The 21,866-nt window shown below is 39.5% G+C and overlaps 1 protein-coding gene across 1 annotated transcript in view; it reads left to right on the top strand.

Moving 5' to 3' along the window:
- The first annotated feature begins 3,879 nt into the window (after nucleotides 1-3,879).
- The window catches only part of LOC119410882 (protein jagged-1), a 77,683-nt gene continuing 59,696 nt past the window's right edge, over nucleotides 3,880-21,866 (top strand). The window contains exons 1-2 of the mRNA XM_037677804.1: nucleotides 3,880-4,017; nucleotides 13,372-13,707. Of these exons, the coding sequence (XP_037533732.1) occupies nucleotides 3,880-4,017; nucleotides 13,372-13,707 (474 nt within the window). The remainder of the gene's footprint in view (nucleotides 4,018-13,371; nucleotides 13,708-21,866) is intronic.

Raw genomic sequence — 21,866 nt, 5'->3', positions numbered from 1 at the left:
AGAAAACTCAGGTACATGAGATTGTGTCAACTCCACACAAACGGGCAGGTTGATGTACAAATAACATTTACACTTACATCTGCAAAGGACCACTGGTTTCTTTTCCTGTTTTAACTGAATGTTAAAAGAGTAGGAACTGGGTCTTAAATTCACATGAATATTTTGCATGTTTTCGCAATAATCTGAAGGCAGGGATGTTAAGAAATTAGCTACAGTATTTCTGCAGCTATGCAAGTTCCTAGACCTGAAAGAAGAACATATATACCAGTAGTTGGGACACTTAAAACATTAAAAGTAATTTTAAGGTTACTAATTTTATTTTATATGATGGACTTGAATTTAGTTGTATAATTTCTATTTTTTTTTGTGTTTAGAATGTAGGTTTTATTATTGGCAAGTTGGTAAATAAGTGCATTTCACTAACCATTAAAAAAAAAAACCTCTCAGCCAAATAGGAAAAAATGAAGCTCCTTTTCATCTCAAAGGCTGGATTCATGAGCTGCAGACAGCTTGATGTGTGAATCAGTCCTTCAAAGGCCTAACTTGGACTGACACTATCAACTGCCCCGTCCACACAGGGCTCCCTGTTGTGGATTTAAACTGTGCCCATGGTAATTGTCTGCAGGTCAGCCCAACAACATACACAAAAATTCACATTCTTCTGCAGTTTCCCAAGCCTTTCCACACTCCCTTATTTTGTCTTGAGAAAGCACTGACCTTAGCCACCAGGGCGCCATATGTGTGTATGTGTGTGAAAAGCATGATTATGAAAACACAACTTCCCATTTATGAAACAAATCTTGTTTGCAGAGCCTAAAGAGATGTAACGCTACTTATGCTTTGGTGAGAAGTTGTCTGTGAAAATCAGAAATAACTTGGATTTACAGCTTAAACCTGTGGATGAAGTTTTTACACATTCAGAACAGAGCTTTCATTGTTTGCAAAAATATGATATCCGTATGTTTATACCATCTGTCATTGTAAATGAGAAGGAAAGAACATTTTGTATATTTTAGTTTAAAAAGATGAAACAAATGTGGATCATTTAATCACTGATGTATACTGGGTATGCCACTTGTCAAAAGCCAGCCCAGGCCTAAAGCACATTTTAATTTTGCTCTAAATTGTAACAAAGTTTTACAAAATGTTTTAATGAAAGAGAATTGAGTGCTGAAATTAGGCTCATCGACTATTTTAGGAGGAACATGGTCAAGAAAAAATATACAGCTTGCAGTGTAAATGAAAATCAGAGGGTGAAATCCAGCATTTTCATCCAGACTGCAGACTGGAGCCAAAATATAATCTTCCAGTTTTTTAAAACCTAGTTCAGATCTCTAACATGAGGTTTTGTGTAAACGTTATAAACAAAGAGTTAAAAACACAATTATAAACAGAAAACGCTCAGTGTGCACCGGTATGCCGATTCAACATTCACACAAATTAAATTGGAAATATGAGAATTTACTGATAGCTACGCCACATTGAAAAAAACTGTTGTCTCGTTTATTGAAATTATTGTTTTAATTTGAACATATTAAAATTGTGGTTTCTGGTTAAATATTTTTAGTTTGTGTCAGAGAAAATATGCCATTTAGAGTAAACATTCACTTAAAAGCTGAAATTTTCACGTGACCAAATGTCACTTGCTGTTCTGTTTTGTTGCCAGATTTATAGCCAGAAAGTTTGATACACCCTGAACGTGAAAGCACCTTCACCAATTTTATCATTTTAAAAGTGACGGTACAACATTTCGTCATTTTCTTTCTGGCAACCCAGTCAGTTGGCGTAGGTTTAGGTTTTGGCGTCCGCGACTTTCTGAACCTTTTTTGGAGGTTTCTTTGTGTCCTTTCATAAAGTTACATGCACTACAAAAAAAGGTTATTGATTAAATTTTTATTGCTTTTGAGTACAAAGCTTATTTTTTATCTATTCTTATCATTACTAGTTGGACAGCAGTTTAGTTTTCCCCACCTTTCTAGCTAGCTAGGTAGCATTTTCAGTAATTTATTAGGCAAATGTAGAATATTTCCTCCCAAGCGAAAATGCAGTATTGTTGCTAATACTATTTTATTTCACATGAGGTAAAAAGGAGAGTGATGGAGTTTGACGAGCATTATTTTTCTGTAAGGTTAGGGTTGGCCTTGTCGGTGTCCGCCATCTTGGAGGGAGTGGGAGTTTGCAGTGACTGCAGGTGCAGAAGGGAAAGAAAACGGTAAAACCGACACTAACAAAACACTTGAAGCTAGCCTAAAGCCGTGTCTGTGGGGCCTTTTGTCCAAAAGGACACCAGTGACCATAAGATGGTGCCAGACACTCAGCTCACGGCTCTCCCCTTAGGTTCAACAGCTGCATGTTTCTGTTGTTTTATCTTGGTGGCTCTTCATTAGGTGAACCAAACACACACAGCTGCAGTACTTTGAAGACCCACGTGTTTCTGGATGCTCGGTTAGAAATTCAGCTCCTGTTTGGATGTCACTGCTCCTCAATATGCTAATCAGAGCCCTCCTCTCCAAAAGGCCTCTGTTTCTCTCCAGGGTCACCGCGGAAACACCACTGGTTGTCAGGGAACCCCTTGAGCAACAGTCCCGTGACAGACCTTAAAGATGAAGGAGGAGGAGGGGGTGCCGAATCTCATTAGATGCCCTCGGATAAAGGAGATGCATTGTGTGGAGGTCTCGAATCCAGCAAGATGCACAGGAGGTCACATGTGGGGAAAAAAATATGCCATGTGGCGGGTGTCAATATTGAAAAGATGCCTTCACACTCTGCAAGTGCCTTTTATATTTCTGCGCTGAGCCGGTTATTCTTCGTTAAGCAGCTGCATGCAAACAGCAGGATGTAGCTGCAGCTGTCGGAACAAGTTTCATCACTAGATCTGTATCGAGCAGACAGAGCAGGGCTGCAGGTGGACTGCTGGCTCCTGCAAGCTTTCTGTCAAGTACTTTCGTCTGATCACCTGCAGCAAAGGTGGTTTAAATACGATGTGTGCTTTTATTTTTTTATTTTTTTATTGAGGCAACCCAGACCGGGACAGAACTGTGAAAACGGGTCGGGAGCTTTGAAGTGAAACTGGAGGACAGAAAGCAGGAAGAGGAGGGGGGAGAGTTGAAACTCAAAACCCAGACACATTCAGGATAATCCCATGCGCATAAGTGACCACACAAAAAAAGGGAAAAGAGAAAAGTTGGGTCGGGCCACAGACTGAAGGAGAGTGATGAGAGCGCACACTGGGACCATCCGGAGAGGAGCTGAATGACGGATATTCCCTGCCTCAGGACACACCCTCCTCTCTCTCTCTTTCTCTCATTGTTTCCCACACTGACTCTGCCGCCGCCAGGCTTTGGGATCGGGTTCACAAGCGACCAAGCAGCCGCTCGGATCAGGAGATCGCAGGTCGGAGTCATCATTCTGCAGACGAGGCTCAACTTTTCTCGCTGCGTTTTCACCTGGGCTTGACTGGAAAACATTTTTTTAAACACACACACACAGAGGCACTTTTTGTGTTCTGTGGATCAAGCTTGGTGGCAGATGAGAGTGTGTGTCATCTAATTGGGATGAGAGTTCAAGTGAAGTGAGCCGGCAGATTGGACCCTTTAAATCCTCTTAACGCAGGTGGGGGCAGGAATAAAGGAGTGTTTATATGAGGCGTGTGCGGGTTTCTCCGACACCCTGGACACAACTGTGACGAGGAGAGGTTTAGATGCTGATGTTGACGCAATGAAGTTGCTTTGCGGGAGTTTAGACGTTTGACTTGGTGAGGAGGAGAAGAGAGTGCACAGGAGAGGAGGAGAAGGAGGAGTGGGTGCCTTCGCCTCTGGAGCACACAGACCGGTCCCCAAATCCCTGGACACAGGGATAGAAAGCACAAGAGCGCACAGGATGTTTCTCCATCCAAGGAGTAGCAGGAGCACAAAGATCCACGAGAAGCAGCAGACTATGAGGTCTGAGCGGCACCGGGGACCCCTCGACCTGCACAGGACTCTGGTGGTTCTGGTGGTTCTGACCATACAGCCGCAGGTAAGTGTCATATCAGGTGCTATTTCAGGCGGAATGCCTTCAAACCCCAAGGCTGACCTGCGGCTCTCCTGTATTTGAAATAAAAATCTGCAGAGAGACTGAGGCTTTCTTCTTTGTGCTCCCATGGTGCTGCACCCACCTGTTGTTTCAGACCGCTGCTGCCTGCTATCCACACCAAATTATAATCCTAATTCAGTAGACAGGCATGCAGAATCAACGTGTCAACATCTAACAACAAAGTACCGGTATCCTAATATTGTTGCCAAACAATCCCTTATAGTAGGTTAACAAAAGAGTAAAATGATGTAGGCAGCAAACAAATCAGATCTAGCAACATACATCTAATATAAAATCAATAGTTTGAACATTTTAGAGCCGAGTAAACCTTTAATTATTTCTAAAGTAATTTATTCTCATTGAGCAGTAGATGGAAAAAATAACACCTTAGTTATTCACCACACCTCGTGTTCAGAGCTCCGTTCTCATTGGACTCGATTTGTTTTCTAAAATTTTCTGTTAATTTATATATTTTAAATAACTTGTTCTTTGACAAATATGTGCTTCTGTGGATCTCTCTTATGGTGCTTTTCTGACATAGTCTGGATAAATATCTTTGTTTGCATGAGGCATTGCTGTCTGTGCCAGCAGAGAGTGCATGTGGGAGAAACAACAGATTTTTTTTCACCTTTTTGCCCTTCGAGCAGACGGGATATGGCTGTGATGTGTGACCGAACTTATCAGTAGTTAAAGCAGGTTCAGAGCTTCTCTAGACGCATGCATCTGTGTGTAAATGCTGAGATCACAAACAGCATCTGTGTTTTGGGTGTGTGTGGAGCACGGGGCCACAGGCGAGTAAACCCTAGGGGCGTGTGAACGCTGAACATTCGGACAGCTTTGCACCTCTGAAACCTTCTCACAGCGGAGCGGAGGAACAACACGCTTCTCTGCTTCAGGTTTCCTGACTTGGCTGCAGTCGGGATCCTCTGCATCTGCTGAAGCTACTGGTGAAGATACAAAAATATAAAAAGGTTACCCAGAACATGGACTTACCATGTCCTGGATGACTGAGCATCTTCACCAGCATACTGGTGTTACATTTGTTAAATAAAGGAAACCCACACAGGTCACTGAAATAACTTGCAAGTGACAAAAATAATAAAGAAAACAAACAAAAAAAAGACTGAAAATCACAGTTTCTGAATTGTGGTTCAACAGAAATATTTTAAAAACAAAGTAATGAAACTGGCCTCGACCAAACGATGGTACACTTAATATTTTCTTGCACAACCGTTTGAAGCAATCAATTTTTGTAACTCTGAGACGTCTGCACCTGTCGACAGGTATTTTTGTCCACTGGTTTCCTCTAGACTGCTTGTTTCAGTCCTTCCTCAACAGGATTTAGATCAGGGCTCGTAAAACCACTTCAGGATAGCACAATGTGTGTTTTTGGTCATTACCCTGTTGGATGACACATGATCTGAGACTGAAACCGAGCTTTCTGACACTGAGCAGCGCATTTGGCTCCAGAATGCCTTGAAAATCTTTGAGACGTCACAGGGTGTGCACAGATTCAACACACCCTGTGCCAGATGCAGCAAAGCAGCCTCAGAACAACTGAGCCTCCCTCATAGGTACCATGTTCTTTTCATAGTTTCACATTTGGGTCTGGGTATAGAGCTGATGGGATTTGTTGCCAAAAAGCTTAAGTTTAGTCTCATCTGTCCAAATGCTGTTCTCCCAGAAGCTTTGTGGTTTGATCATATGCATTTAGGCAAATTCCAGTATGGCTTTTGGTAAGATTTGTGTCGTCCTCGGTTGTCACCCATTAAGTCACTTTGGCTCAAACATCGATGGATGGTGTGATCTGACACTGATGTGCCTTGATCTTAATGTGCAGCTGGAGTCACAGAAACATCAAGCTGCTTGGAGATTATAGCATTTACCTTCAACATAATGTCCATTTTCTTTTTAAGCTCCTGAGACAACTGTCCTTCGCTCCCTGTGGTCCATGTTCAGCGTGGTACACACCTTGTTACAGGACACACCTTAATCCATGTCCCTACAGTCCAATTAGTATCTTTTCTATGGATACCATCCTTTTTGTCAAAGCCAGTTTCATTTGTTTTTTGTTCTTTTTTTTTAACTTTTCGACATAAAAAAGATCTGTGGACACAGGGATAAGGCTTTTGGACACCCAGCACCTCCATTGCAGTTCCTCCATTCTGTCTGCCACCATATATTCATTTCTTCCCCTGCAGCATATAAAAGCTAAACTATCACAGCATGTAATTTCGGTTTGCAAAATGAGATTTTTTTTTTTCTTTCTCGTTCTCGAATGGAAGCTCAATTTTTGAAATAAGATTAGAGTGCACTTCATTGCATGTTTTTGAAGTAAATTGCTATCTCGGGCACGCCGCACAGATTTTGTTGTAAATGTGGTTTTCAAAGCAAGAAACGATTTTTGCTTGTTGATTCAAACAAAATAACACAAGTCAAATTAAAGTGGAATAGCTCAACCAATAATTGCCTTTTTATCGTGATTAAAATGAAAAAAATTCTGCACAATTACATGTCAGAAAATCAAATCAAAGATAACATCTTTAACTAAACAAGAAGGGTATTCAGATTGGCGACAAATGAAGTATAGCAACAAAAAACCCACTTTTTATCATCTGAAATCGGCACAATAGCATTTTCTTCTGCCATGATCACCCTCGTAGGCGGAGAAAGGTGAAATGTCGTTGCCCATATCTGTGCGTGTTTGTCTATTAGCAAAATATTTCTTGAAACCACTTTTAGAAAGTAATTACTGGATGTGTATTTAGAATGGATTAACCGTGGGAGTGAACCCAGTTACTCCACAACTAATTGACTTTACTCCACACAAAAATGACTAAGCAATTTTTACAGAAATCGAGCTAAAACTTGGTGTGGTAGTAGCTGAGAATGATCCTCAGCACATTCTCTGAGTGCTCACCGATCTCGCAAGATCTCTCAGTATTTCACGAGTTAAATTTACACAAACTTGATTTTTCACAGTAGTGATGCAGTTTGTGTGTTCCACTCACTCTGTACCACAGGATGATTTATTATAGAATCAGGAGTGAAAGTTTTGGGTTCTTCTTTAGGCCTCTTGTTCTCAGTCAGCTCAACGTCTTTTAACAGCTCCTCCTGCCTTCGGTCGTTAACACAGAGCTCCATCACTGAACCTTAAAGGCCGGTCTTTGGTCAGAAGGGATTAGCTGTGCGGCGGGCTGAGTTCTGGCTTTAACTGCTGAAGCTCTCCCGCAGAGATTCATGGGCTCCAGCTCCTCCGTCTCCCCCCCCCCCCGTCCTCCCCGTCTCTGGTCTGACTGAGCGCTGAAACGCTGGTATGCAGGGAATGGCTCCGGCAGCGAGCGGAGTACAGGGACAAAGGAGGATGTAGAGTGATGAGTGCCACTGTATCTCCACGAACCTTTTGATGTAGACAAGTTCACCCCTCCTCCCTGCAGACGCTAACCCCAGACCTCTGGGCTCAGGGACAGGGTGCCGTGGAGGGACACGCAGTCATTAACAATGGGGTGATTTGGGCTCAGCTTTGGCCTGCATGGCATATAGAACCCAGCAGGTCCTGGGTGTCCTGCTCATGGCTGACTCAAGCAAAAGCCTATCATACCGTGATAAAATGCATATCACCAGCCACCCCTTGTGTTGAAAAATGACGGTACTGTTTTGTTCCAGCCCTTAGATGAACAGAACGTGTAATGTGATATTTAAGTGATGAAATGTGATAATCTTTTAGCTACCACCACATCTAATTTGAGCCTATATCTGTTTAATTGACTGAGTTATAGCAATTTTTGTGTTGGCTTATGTCAAAAGTTGTTCAAATGTTGACACGCATCCTATTACTTTCTGAAAGTTTCATTGATTTTGTCCAGTTCAAAATATATTTTAGTAACAGACGCATGAACACACACACATCCCCCATTCGCCTGTTGGCAGCAGGTGATAGCATCACTGTGGATATGTGTCTGTCACAACTTTAGTGTTTGTGCTATAAAATCCATCAAGACTGAAGTTTATTCAGATAATCTTTATATCTGGAGCAACTTGAAATCTCTATACACCCTTTCAGTCGGCACAAACCTGACCTGTTTTGCTCTGAGACTCTCAGGAGGTCTTATTAACGCCACTGTGTGTGTGTGTGCGTCACATCAATAAACAAGAAGGGATCTCTGAGAAAACAACAATGAAAAGATAAAGGATGGAAACAGTCCGGAGGAGCCGACGGTCACAGACTGAGAGAAAGCGATGACAGAAACATTATACAACTCGTTCTCAGACGGAATAAAAACGCGATGCGGAGTGAGACAGTGTAAGCAGAATCCCCGTGCTCCCCTGGGAAGAGAGGAAAGAAAAAGAAGGGAGTGGTGGCGACCCGATGTAGAGAAAGAAAGAAGACGAGGCAGATAAAAGGAAGTTGAGAGATAAACAGAGAGAGGCAGGAGAGCTGGTGTGTAGTTTGTTTTCCTCCACAGATGTCAGACACAGTTATGGGAATCAAAGTTTTGCTCTTGTTTTTTTTTTTTTACCTTCTCTTCTTTTTATCTTCTCACTTCCTGAGAACTGTTTTCTTGTAACCTTTAAATGGTCAGATGATTTAAAAATTGATTAGATCAGAATCTTCTCACTTGCCATTAATCTAACCTGCATTTTGGGTCGCGGGGGTCGCCGGTGCCCATGTCCAGCCATCACTGTGCAAGAGGCGGGGGACGCCCTGGGCATGTCTCCTGTCCATCACAGGGACACATAGAGACAAATGAGACAAACAACCTTTCACTCTCTCACTCACACTTAGGGACAATTTAGAGTTACCAATCAGCCTAACATGCATGTTTTTGGTCTGTGGGAGGAAACTGGAGTACCCGGAGAAAACCCACACATGCACGGAGAGAACATGCAAACTCCACCCAGAAAGGCCCCCGGACCAGGATTTGAACCAGGGACCTGCTCGCTGAGAGGCAGCAGCTCTACCAGTTGCACCGCCGTGCTGCCCGTTTACAAAAACATAAAATAAAAAAACGTATGGAACTAACACAGCATTTATTTCTATGCTGAATCCTGAAGTGATGAAAGTTTAAATGTCTTCAAAAGAGATGGTTCAGATCTTTTGAAGTGTGGTTCTGTGAAAATGTTACGAACAGTTAATATCTTACCTGTTGTAGGTAGCTCTTTGAACAGCCTCAGTTCAAAAAAATGTTTTACAAATTTGACCAGAAATAACTAGCTAATAACTAATACGACTGAGACCAAGCCCATCTTCACATTACATCGGTATTATAATTGAATACTCCATCTGTACTGTTTAAGCTTTTTTATTGTTTTCTATTGTATGGGTGTACACATGTTTATGTTATGTTTTTAATTTTACTTTATTTGTGGATGTACACAGGTCTTATGTAATGTTCTCATTTTTACTTCATTTTTACTTTATTTTTACTTTATTTTACTTTACTACTATTCGCACCTTATGTCGAAGCAAATTCCTATTTTGTGAACCTCGTTCATTGACATGGCGATAATAAACTGATTCTGATTCTGATCTTAACCCTTCTAATATCTTTGGGGTCAGTTTGATGCCGTTGAATGTTTAACATGTCTAAATAAATGATTGACACCATTTTCATTATTGCTTTTTGTTTGTTTGTTTGTTTGTTTCATACTTGTATATTTAAAGGTAACAGTAGGGTTAAAATAACTAAATCAGTTTTTTTTTATTACAGTTTATTCAAATTTTTTTTTATAAACCTATGTACTTGTGTAATACCTACAGTTTATATGAATTATCTTTTAATTCAGTTCAGTTTTTTTATGTAGCGCCAAGTCACAACAGAAGTCATCTCAGGGCAATGAACAGAAACATTCATATATAATAATAATAATTTAAAACTGTTTATCTGAGGAACAGACTGCTTTGAGTTTAACTCCATCACAGACTCTCATCTTGAGCAAACATGAAGGCGACAGTGGAAAGGAAAAACTCCCTCATGAGGAAGAAACCTTTAGCAGAACCAGGCTCAGGACAAGCAGCCATCTGCTTCGACCGGCTGGGTTTGAGAGGAACAGGAAGGAGGAACAGATACACAATGGCAGGTCGAGAATCATATGTTAAGATAGAAATAGTATCAAATGAAAACTTCTATTTAGCAATTCATTTAAGGAAATGAGGTCAATTTGTCCTCCAGTAGCAGCATAACAAGCCAACCCTAACTATAGGATTGATCAAAAAGGAAAGTCTTAAGCCCAGTTTTAAAACTGGACAATGTGTCACCTCATGGACAGAAACTGGAAGTTGGTTCCACAAGAGAGGAGCCTGATAACTGAAAGATCTTCCTCCCATTCTGCTCTTGAAAACTCTAGGAACCGCGAGTAAGCCTGTAGTCTGAGAGCAAAGAGCAGTGTTAGGAAAATATGGAACAATAAGATGGAGCTAGGTTGTTGAGTGCTTTGTAGGTTAGAAGTAAGATTTTGAATTCAATTCTGGATTTGACAGGGAGCCAATGGAGAGAAGCTAAAACTGGAGAGAGATGATCTCTCCCACTAACTCCAGTTAATACTCTGGCAGCAGCATTTTGGATCAACTGAAGACTTTTTAAAGAAGAATTTTGACACCCAGATAATAAACCATTGCAATAGTTACACTACTTTTTTTATTTTTTTATTTTTTTACACTACTGTAATTACAGTAATCAAGTGCAGTGTTTCTGACAGTCACTGGAGTCACTCTCATCTCTCTTCTGTACACAACTCTGTTAATTTGAAAAATGTTTTTTTTGTTTCCTAATTTTTAACATCAATTTTCAACCATCTATTTTGATTTGAACTAATTGCAATACACTGTCTTTAGATATAACATTTTCTCTTTTAAGATCATTAAAACTTCTGGTGATGTATACTGTAGTTAATTTCACATTATTGTATTCACAGAAGAAAAATTAGAATATTTCAACAGGAAGTGCCCCTGGCTGCACTGGATGTGCTACAGCTACGTGCATTAGCTCTTGCAATGAACAACATATTTTTTTTTAAAGAGTTTTTGAAAGACTGCTACAATTAAAAAAAAAAACATTTTTTTTTAGGCTGGATCTTGATTTAATACTTCAGGAATCTACTTTGGTCTTGGCCTGCTTGATCTATAATTAAGCCCATCAGTCCAATCAAAATAAAACTCGCATTTCTACTAACTAAGGATGTGCAAAGAGCTATCTGCAACAAGTAAGTTAATAATTAGGGATGCACCATATTGGATTTTTGGCTGATATCCGGTATGCCAATATGTTAAAACTTATTTGGCTGATAACCGATACCAATACCGATATTTTTCCCCTAGACCTTCTTACAGAGACTACACAGCTTTCTCTGCTGTGGAAATAAAATACATTATTCTGCATGGTCTTTGTCAATTAGGCCTATTAGCAAATCAGATGCCTAAAAGGAGTCTGAAAATGATGCAACACTTGAACTTGGATTATGTTTAATGTCAAATTTATTCATGACATTTACTCTCTCCAACACAATGACAACACTCGAACAGTCATATAGAAAAAGTTCCATATCTATCTATATATATATAAACAGCGCCTTTTATAGTGGTGATTTATTTAGAATGGAATGGCCGATGTCCGATATTTAACTTTTATCGTTAATATCCACCGATACCTTGCCTATAATATCGTGCATCCCTGTTAATAATTGTTCAGAACCTTTTCACAAAACTCTCTTTAAAAAACTGAACTCAGCTATTTTGAAAATTGATGTTTCTTCCACTCGTTTCTCAAAAACAAGTTTGTGGTAAATGTGTCACTTTCACTGTAAGATCTGTCTAATTATTAAAGTAACGATCCCTGAAGGATCACCTGCTGCTTTTCATGCTAAAGTTTAAACAAAGACAACGATGTCTGTTAGCCCGTATGTGTTGAGGACGACTTTCAGCTACGACTACAGCTCAACATCTGTAGAAACGACTGAGTTGTTTCAATCTTTAGCTGTGGCAGCCGTGTTAAATTGAGTGGACTCCAAAAAAAAGACGAGTTTTAAATGTGCACCAGTCAGTGGTTTTGCTAGTAGACAGAGAAACATGCACAGGTACACACACGATCACCTTTCCTGACTTCACCTGGTAACGAGAAGCCCACTGTGCATGACTTTGTGTTTGAATTTGTGAACCAAGACAGGAAACGGTCAAATACCAGCTTCGCACTTGAATTTACTGTTTGTAAAAACAGAAAGGCTCATGTTTCAAACCTTTCTAAGATGTGAACGCAGCAGGGGCAGAAGCAGCAGCAGTTCGTCACGTTCTGATTACAAGGAGCTCGCAGCAGAAACCACCTGCAGGGACACTTTCTTTTTCGCATCATTACGAGTCGCACACGCGAGTCAAATGGAACAAAAAAACTTCAAAGTCTTTTGAGTTTAAATCAGTGCAAATATTGGGCACAAGCCATAAAGTCCATCATTCTAACATGTCGAACACGTTTTTGTTATTTAGCAAACTTTCCTTACATTGTGTGCATTTTTCTCACAGAAAAGTCTTGTGTGTAAACAAAAACAACCTTTCGTTGTCTTTTAAAACTTTTTTTTTGTGTAGTTAAAAGTTAAATCTAAATTCTAATGTCATATTTAAATATTACATGCGAATCAAATGTTTTAATAATAAATATCAAAATAAAACTTTGAATATTGAATGTAATATGGTTGATTTAAACGTTTACAACACTTTTTTTTCTCTGGCTTTTAACTCTGCTAGAAATGTTGATTTTACTATTTTTAAGTAATTTATTTTATTGTTTGTACTGTTTGCTGTTTTTATAATTTTATCAGTTCATTACTTTTATGGTTTCAGTTGATTTTTTTAATAGTTGTTATGCTTTTATTGCTTTTTTGTGTTATCAGTTTGCTTTACAGCACTTTGGCCAATGGAGTAGTGTTTAAAGTGCTTTATAAATAAAGTTGTTTTGTATTTAGGAGTAGAACGCGACTTTTGCTGAGACGTCATCATTTCGCGACCGTTATAGAGGTTTCCCCGCAAGACACCTTTAGTCTTAACTATTAAAGTTGATCCTGTTTGACTGTTAGCAGAAGTTTTCACAAACTGCTGGACTTGCTTTGTTGAAAATCACAAAACATAATTGTTGGATCTAGAGTGGATTAACTTTTGGATTTTACAGTTATTGAGATAAAAGTTGTTGTGGTAGTAGGTGAGAGTAATTTGCACTACATACTCCTGAGTGTGACATCTCAGGACACATCAGTTCGATAACGGATAGTAAAGTGATCCTTCTGTTTTTGCTGCTCTCTTTCTGGACACAGGACGTCTGCGCTGCGGGGATGTTCGAGCTTCAGATCCGTCACTTCCAGAACCCGCATGGACTCCTGCAGACCGGGGACTGCTGCGACCTGCAGGGCAGCGGGGGACAGCGCTGCTCTGCCAGGGACCAGTGTGACACGTTTTTCCAAGCCTGCCTCAAGGAGTATCAGGCCCGCGTGTTTCCCACCGGAGCCTGCACCTTCGGGTCAGACAGCACCGGCGTCTTGGGGGGAAACTCCCAGTTGCTCCACCACCGAGGACATGACAGAGGAGGAGGAGGAGGAGGAGAAGATGGAACTAATGGACACATTGTCATTCCCTTCAAATATGCCTGGCCAGTAAGTACTGGGGGATGTGCAAGTATACCAGTATGGTTACCAAGGGAACAAGCTAAGCTTGAAGTACAATACAATCCTCTCAAGCCAAGGCTAGATTGGAATGATGATAACCCCTCACAGGCGGAGTTCACACTCCTTTAGATGCTTTTGCTTTTCCGGTAATGGCGGTCATTACCACACCAATTCTTTACCTGTGTTATAGACACTTTATTTATTTGTGCTAAATTGAAGACATTTATGGGAGTGGGCTTCTTTCACAAACACAAATGCCCTTCTATTATAAAAACAAACATTTTTTTTATACCAAAGATGCAGGAAAACGTTAAAAACTGGCTTTTGTCAGGACAGTTGTTCTCAACTAGGCTTTTAGACGTGAACATTTCTTGAATAAACCAAAGTCAAAACGTTATTTTTTTAATAAACAATAAATTATTTTTTCACAATGGCTTTTAAGCAGACCAGAAATATAAATTATTGTGCTAAATAAAGAAAATATTTAGTTGGAAATTGATTTGGTCACTGCACTGGTTTGTGTCCAGATGAGTAATTTTTTCATCAGCCTCATCTGTTTTAGATTTTTTTTTCTTGGCCGTTGTCTCCCAGCTGCCTTGATGGGGGGCGGGGGTGGCCAGTGCTTTTGGACCACTTGTGTAGCCCGTGAATATATTAAATGACAAGTATCGAGCCAACACCTCCTGCTCTGTATGCCAGTCAATGTCTGCATGCAGAAAATGTAAAAATCGTTGAAAAAGGACTAAATCATCATCTGTTATTAGCTCACCGTTGGATTATTCTTGCAGCGTGTTTAGGTGTCGCAGTTTTCTTAAAATGTAATTAATTTTTTTTTTAAATTAACAACTAAATCTGCTAAAAAGACAAAACACTTGCACAAAGTTTTAATTTTTTTAATTTTTAATTTATGTTATTTCATTTCGAACAGTTAAAATAAATAAAAAACATAAATAAAATGTAAATATTTCCACCAAAATATTCTGTAAACAAAACAAAAATGTTCAAAAAGGGAGCAGGAAGAAGACTTATCCAGTCCTGTCCCTAAATGTGCATACAAATTCTCAATCAAACTAGTGATTCAATAAATACAAAAACACCATACATGCATATATAACTATACACAGAGACATGCACGCATAGCTACATATACCTACACACACATAAATACACCTGAAGATACAAATTTACTCTATATCACCTATAGATCTAAACTTAATATGCAAACACACAGATTAACAAATTAACAGTTGGAATAACATCATTTTGTCTCATTTGTTTTTATACACATTAATTTTGTACTTCTTATGTTTTCTCTTGAATTGTGCAATATTTTTCTCTTCGTCTAAACCACTCCACAAAATGGTATGGTATAAAGTTTATTCATTAAAAAAAATACAAAGCAATTCCATAACAATATAAAAAAAAATACAAGAGATTTAAAATGAAAGGCAGCAGAAGAAGAAAAAAATCTTATTATATCTGCCCCTTTTTTCAAACAATTAGTTCAATCATAATAATTTTCAAGTAACTAAGTAAAAAGAATAAGTAAAATCACTCCTCGAACTGATATGCACATGCTTTTAAGAGTGCTGCGAACACAGGGCTGCTTTAAATTACATTTTCATCTCAGTTTGTACCTTCCCTCTCTATTCTTAAATAAGTTTAGAATATTCTTTGGAAGCATATTATTTCTAGCTTTGAGCATCACAGTTTTAAGTTCTTTATCCTTGTAAAATTAATTTAGTGTTAAAATGTCAAAATTAAAGATCTTTGTTATTCTCATAAAATATAGCGTTTGAATGTTAGATTATTGGATTGTGTTGAATGATACCATTACTAAGTTTTCTAGACACTCATTGTTTTACATCTTTTCTGTTTTATTAGATTTTTTTATTGTTCACTGTCAAAAGTGAATTACAGTAGTCCCTTGTTTATTGTGGATGTTTGGTTCTGAACACCCTCTCCCCAGAAGTAAGTGAAATTCCACAAAGTAGCAACATTATCTTTATTTTAGTATTTATATATTTTAAGGCTTTATAAACCCTTCCCACTCTCTTGCATTGTTCTAAACTTTAAACCTGCGTCATTTTAACAACATACTTACAGTACTTTATATGTAGCTACTAAATTTTACTTACTAACTCTGCAGAACAGGAGAGGGACTCAGTTCTGGTCTGACTCTGTTCTGGTTCGACTCAGTTCTAGGCCTGTTGCAATAAACAAGAAATCAATTAATCGCATGATAAATGAAAATTATCGACCTCATTTTCATTTATCAGGTTTATCGTTTCTTCGTGTCTCTCTCTTTCTGAAGACACTGGATGACAAAAGGCTCAACTCCGGGGCTCTTCACTGACCCCTCCCTTTTTCTTTTCTCTTTAAAATCCGTTTTAATCGTCAAAAATCGTGTTTTTGGATCATTAAAAGCAGCTAAGCTGAGAAGCTAAGCTACGAGCTAAGCTAACAGGCTGACCTCAGGGGAAAAAAAATCCGTCTTGTCGAGGCTCCAAAATTCATGGATGAAACTTGTGCCTTTGTGTAAAACGTTGTTTTTCTTTGCAAAAAGAAGCTGAGAACTTGTTTAGTGAATTTTTATTAAAAGCTTTGTGTGAAAAATGCTATGCTAAAGAGCTCAAACCACACCTAGCATCCACCATTTTGAGAACCCGGAAAAAAAGGTAGGAGGGACAGCCCATGTCACGTCAAGGAGCGTCCTTCCCATTTTTCTTAGAGACACACTGCTCGCTCCCTCACTATCCATCCTTCGGTTCAAACAGTCTTATACTGCCATCCAGTGGTCGAAAAATGGTACTACATTCAAAACAAATTAAACATTTCTTCTTAAATTTGACAATTTCAAACTATTGTCACATTTCAAACAATATTATCGTTTATTGCAACAATTTCTGAGACAATTAATCGCCCAGCAAAATTTATTATTGTGACAGGCCTACTCAGTTCCATTTGTGCAGACCTACCCTGCAGCAACAAAGCCCACAATCAATGTTCTGAACTCATAAACCTACTAATTTTAACAACATACTTGTATGTAGCTACTAAATTTTACTTACCAGCACGTCCCTGCTCAGAGGTCCTCTTCGGCTGGTTGAAAGAGGTTAAAAAGATGGCCATGGGCTCTGGATGGACTGCTGGACATTCGGCGCGTCCTTGCTTGGAGGTCCATGTGGGCAGGCTAGGATCTCTCGGGTTTACCACTGAGTCTGTGGGTCCGGTTCAGTGCAGCTCTTGAGCGCCCAAGCACATTTTGGGGGAGGCCAGACCTTTGGTTGGCTGGCGCAATGATAATGATAATGTTATTGTCTGTCTGTTAGCAAAATGTCTCAAACCACTAGACAGATTGTAATTATTTGATGTACATCAACAGCTGATTAAATCTTGGCATTAACTCTATTCAAGATGGCCACCACAGCTAATCAATCTTAGCAAAGACAACACTGGCCATAACTCAGTGGATTTTACAAAAACTGAGCTAAAATTTTCTGTTGTAGCTAATAAAACCCATCCCTAAATGCACATGTCAAGTGCTAACAGATCATGTAAGGTGTCACAAAATTGCCTGAGATTGGTAAACATCAACAACAACGAATAAACATCGTCTACAAAGTTTGACCAAAGCCACTTTAACTTTGTTTGTTTTCATCATAAAATTAACCTAGTTCAAAATTCTGACATGAAAGGTGACGAGTGATATGTTTAGGTTTATATTTATTTTTTTCTTCTCGTATATTTGCCCAGAAAATTTTAATATTTTGGTGTTTGAGCAGATTTTTCTGTGAAGTTTTGAACCTTCCATATTACAGTTTAACGACTACTGCGTTCACGTGGGGCCCAAATCCATCCCTCCCCATTTTCCTTCAACCTTCCTCACCCCTGCTTTTTGTTTGGTTCTCATTATAAACTCATCAACAAGATAAGATCCAATAAGCAGCTGGTATGGATGAAAAATACAGTAGCTGCTTTGATGTTTAAACTCTGTTTTGCAGTTAATGCTTGTTTATCTGAAGAACTAAAGCTGGAGAGAATCCCTTTAAAACGATTTGGAAAGCCTCAATTATCTGAGGGGAATTTAGAGGTTTAGATTGTCATCTAGCTTTTTTTTTCATCTAACATAATTCTTGCCTCAGATTTTTCTCATCATTATTTTTCATAATAAAAGTATTACAGAAACAACAACAATACACATTAAAAACGTAAGTCCTGAGTGTGTGACGTGGTGTTAAACCCAAACGTTTTCATCCCTGCAGATCTGATGGTTTTTGGAGTCTTTGTGCTCAAGCTGTTTGATGAACCTGATCAGGATTTGCCTTTTTATCCCTAAATAGAACCCCTGTTTCTACGTGGGCTCGTCAACATCAACAGTACACACACACACACACACACACACACACACACACACACACACACACATGAATGTTACACTGAGCTCGTTTAGCTTTCTTCTGTGATTATATCAGCTCATTTACCTGCGAGACTCACTGTCCCAGAGCCAATTATCTCCTCTTATCTGTGTACAGTTTACTTCAGTGTGTGCGCTCAATCCATACTACGTGTGCGACACACTTTTTTCCCTCTTGTCTCGTGCACATGGGACCTGTGTGATTGGCAGGTGCGAGTGTGAGAAAGTTCTCCTTCAGAAAGCCTACCTGGATCAGTTTCAGGGCTGCATCATGGGGCGGGCCGGGGCTGCTGGAGTGGAGGAGGGGGCACACATCACTGTGGCCAACCTCAGTGTGTTTTCAGCTGAAAGGCTGGCTTTATCTGGCCATCTCTGGGAGAGAGGGAGAGCGATCCCCCTGCCCCAGGTGAGGGGATCAACAGGTGAGCTCAGTCATTATGAGGAAAGGTGAGCTCTTTGCATCCCCTCCACTCCCTCACTTGTCTTTTCACCCACTAATCTCTTCAGGGAAATGTGTGTCTGCATTTGCCTTTGAATGTGAGCATAGTTGTAATTCGTTTTGTTTATTTTCCCCTCTCAGGCAGCCATACATCTGCACCGGTGTATACCTCCAAGTCTCCTTCCTTTGTCTGGTTTTGGATGTTAAAATCCAGATTTTAGCTCTGCCTCCAGGTCATCGGTGATCGCATATGTAGTCTGAGGGCGGCGACTGTGGTTTGAACTCAGAAACGCAGACAATCTGACAATCTTCTCAGTCTAGAAGGTTTTAGCTGCTCTGCAGAGACTAGGCAAGTTCAAAGACTTAATAAGTGGAAAGTCGTTTCTTAAAGCGCTGTCTCTTTTTTGGTTTTGACCCATTTTGGAGCCCTAAATCTCACTGGAGCTCTGAGTTTGTTTCTGTTGAGTCAGTCTATCAGACAGGATAAAAATAAACATTCAGATTCTGAAAGAAAGCAGTGAAAGATACAGAGGAGGACAGTTGGGAGTTTTGTAGTATAAGAAAGGCCTGTTTATCTACAGCAGTGGTTCCAAACCTGGGGTGGCAACATTAAAACTAATGAATGCTCATTAAATTGCAATGAAAGTACTGATTTGCATCAGACCTATTGATACATAAAGAGCCACTTTTTTACAGATTGTTTTATTTTCCTATGATTCAAAGAGTTGATAATAAATGAACACCTCGAAAGTTACTCTTGCCGCTTTGCCATTGGTAAATGCGGCTCCACTCGGCTCTTCTCGGTTCTTCTCAGCTGTAGGTGATTAACCACTACAGTGGGGGCTGACCTGTTTCCCTGCTCTGTGGGTGGGATCATCAGTGCAACATGGACAGGATCATAACTGGTCTTTTTTTGCGTGTGTTCGAGCCACTCCGCCCGTTGTCCTTAATCGCCCTATAATCGGACTTGAATTTCGTTAGCTTATCTCAACACTGTTTATAAGTCCGGGTGTAGCCATGCTGCGCCATCATCTCTAATATCTCTCAGTAAATGCGCTCATTTCTCGTGGCACCGTCCATAAATGGTAAATAGACTGTACTTATATAGCGCCTTTCTATCTGATCAAGATACTCAAAGTGCTTTACAATCTGTGTCCTCATTTACCCATTCATACAGCACTACTAGATCTTTACAAAGATTAATCAGTGCTTTATCACATTCATACATCAATGGAACACATTGGAGACAATGAGGGGTTCAGTGTCTGGCCAAGGGACACTTGGCAGTGGGGAGTCCCTTAACTGGTGCTGAGCAGAGCCGATGGGAGTTGAAACGGTGCCAAAGCACCATCCGACACATATTTGATTAAAACACCTTTGATGGCCGACATCACTCTTTACAAAGTGACTAACACACAGGTGCAGCATACTTTGTCAAACCATAGGAGCAAACTAGATCAGTCACAAAAATGTCAGATATTTCAAAAAAAATTCTCACTGTTGCCACCAAGAGGACATTATCTTCTGTAGTTCTGATGTTTATATTTATAAAACGAATCAAGCGTGAGACATTGTATGATTTCATGTGTAGTGAACATGCTGTAGTGATTATTTGCCTACATTTATTTTCTCTGCTGGGTGAGGGAGGAGAACTGGTTTTGAAATGATCATCCAAAGACTTGCTTCATACTTTTGTTGGATGTAATTGGGACCCTGTGTACACAATTTTCTTGCACCACATGTAGCACATGAAGTGCGAATGACAATAAAGAAACCTTGACCTTTGAGGAAGAAATGCTGGGAACTGATCAGTAGACTTTGTGCAAAGTAAATTTGACATTTTTTTTACTTTTTGTTACGCAGAAGTAATTTATCTCTTTGCTAAAATGACCTGTAATGCATGTCCCATAGTATTACTGTTGAAATGAAGTAAGCCTTATTAGTTTTTCAATCTTTTTTTTTCCTGTTAAGTGTTAAAACTCACGTCACATGGCCAGGATTGTAAATGTTTTTGAGTAGCTCTGATGCCCAGCATAACATATGTACAGAAATGTGTTTTTACTGCGTGCCGGTGATAAACGTATCTCAGTGTTTGCTTAGATATGAGTCACGTTTTTTTATTATCTCTCACCTAGCTGAGTGCCTGTTCCTGTAGCACATAAATGGCGCTAAAAGCAGACATGTTAATCAGCCAAGAGGAGCAGAAGCTTAAATCATATTTTAGAGCTTGTATGGCTATTAAAAATGTCTTTTTATGTGCAATATCAGAGGGGGTTACTGTTATTAGTTTACATGTGAAAACCAGAATATTAGCTATTTTTGACTTTGAGGTGAAGTACTGGCTATAAGGCAAAATAAGTAAAAAAAAAAAAAATAATAATTCAAGGTCAAGGTGTCTTTATTGTCATTCATATCACTTGTGATACATGAGGTGGAAAGAAACTATGTACACAGGGTCCCAGTTACATCCAACAAAAATACAAATTGTAAAGAAAAACAGTAATAAGATCTAAGATATGAACGAAGAAATATGCTAAACTAAGAATACACTAAACACTAATAGTACAAAACAATACGCCGAACAACAGCAGCACGAACATGAGTCTGTGTGAGCTGATGAGTACGAATGAACACAGCAACATAAAATGAACCAGCAGCATGAGATCAGCAGCATGGATAGTCAGCAGCACATATCAAGAATCAAGTGGCATTACAGTGATCTTTTCTGATTTTTTTTCACAGTAAGTTTCACAGTGATTATTCTGGTTAGAGATTCATGAGTCTAACAGCCTCAGGGTAGAAGCTGTTCCTCAGTCTAGTGGTTCTACACTTAATGCTCCTCAACCTTCTACCTGAGGGGAGCTAGGCAAAAAGTAAGTGTGTGTGCTGGGTGAGTGGGGTCCTTCATGATGCAGGTGACCCTCTTCCTGCATCTGGAAGCGTAGATGTCTGTGATGGTGGGGAGACTGACTCTAACACACTTCTGTGAGTCTTTGTAAGTTATGTTTTAGCTGAAGTGTCCAATTCTTGTGTAAGTTTTCCCCTCCATTGTAATTTCTTTTGTCAAGTGACCCTTTTAAAATCTGCATCAGAATTTGTTCACTTAAAGTTACAGAATAATTTTTAATAATTACAAAATTAAATGATGCAGTGTTCTACAGTATGAACATATAAAATATAATACAATATGCAATCCATCCATCTATCCATCCATCCATCTATCCATCCATCCATCCATCAATCTATCCATCCATCCATCCATCCATCCATCCATCCATCCATCCATCCATC

The sequence above is a fragment of the Nematolebias whitei genome, chromosome 6 (genome assembly GCF_014905685.2).
Source record: "Nematolebias whitei isolate Nwh7 chromosome 6, NemWhi1, whole genome shotgun sequence".
Classification (NCBI taxonomy): Eukaryota; Metazoa; Chordata; class Actinopteri; order Cyprinodontiformes; family Rivulidae; genus Nematolebias; species Nematolebias whitei.
Note: the sequence above shows the minus strand (reverse complement) of the source record. Positions and strands in the feature narration are given on the sequence as shown.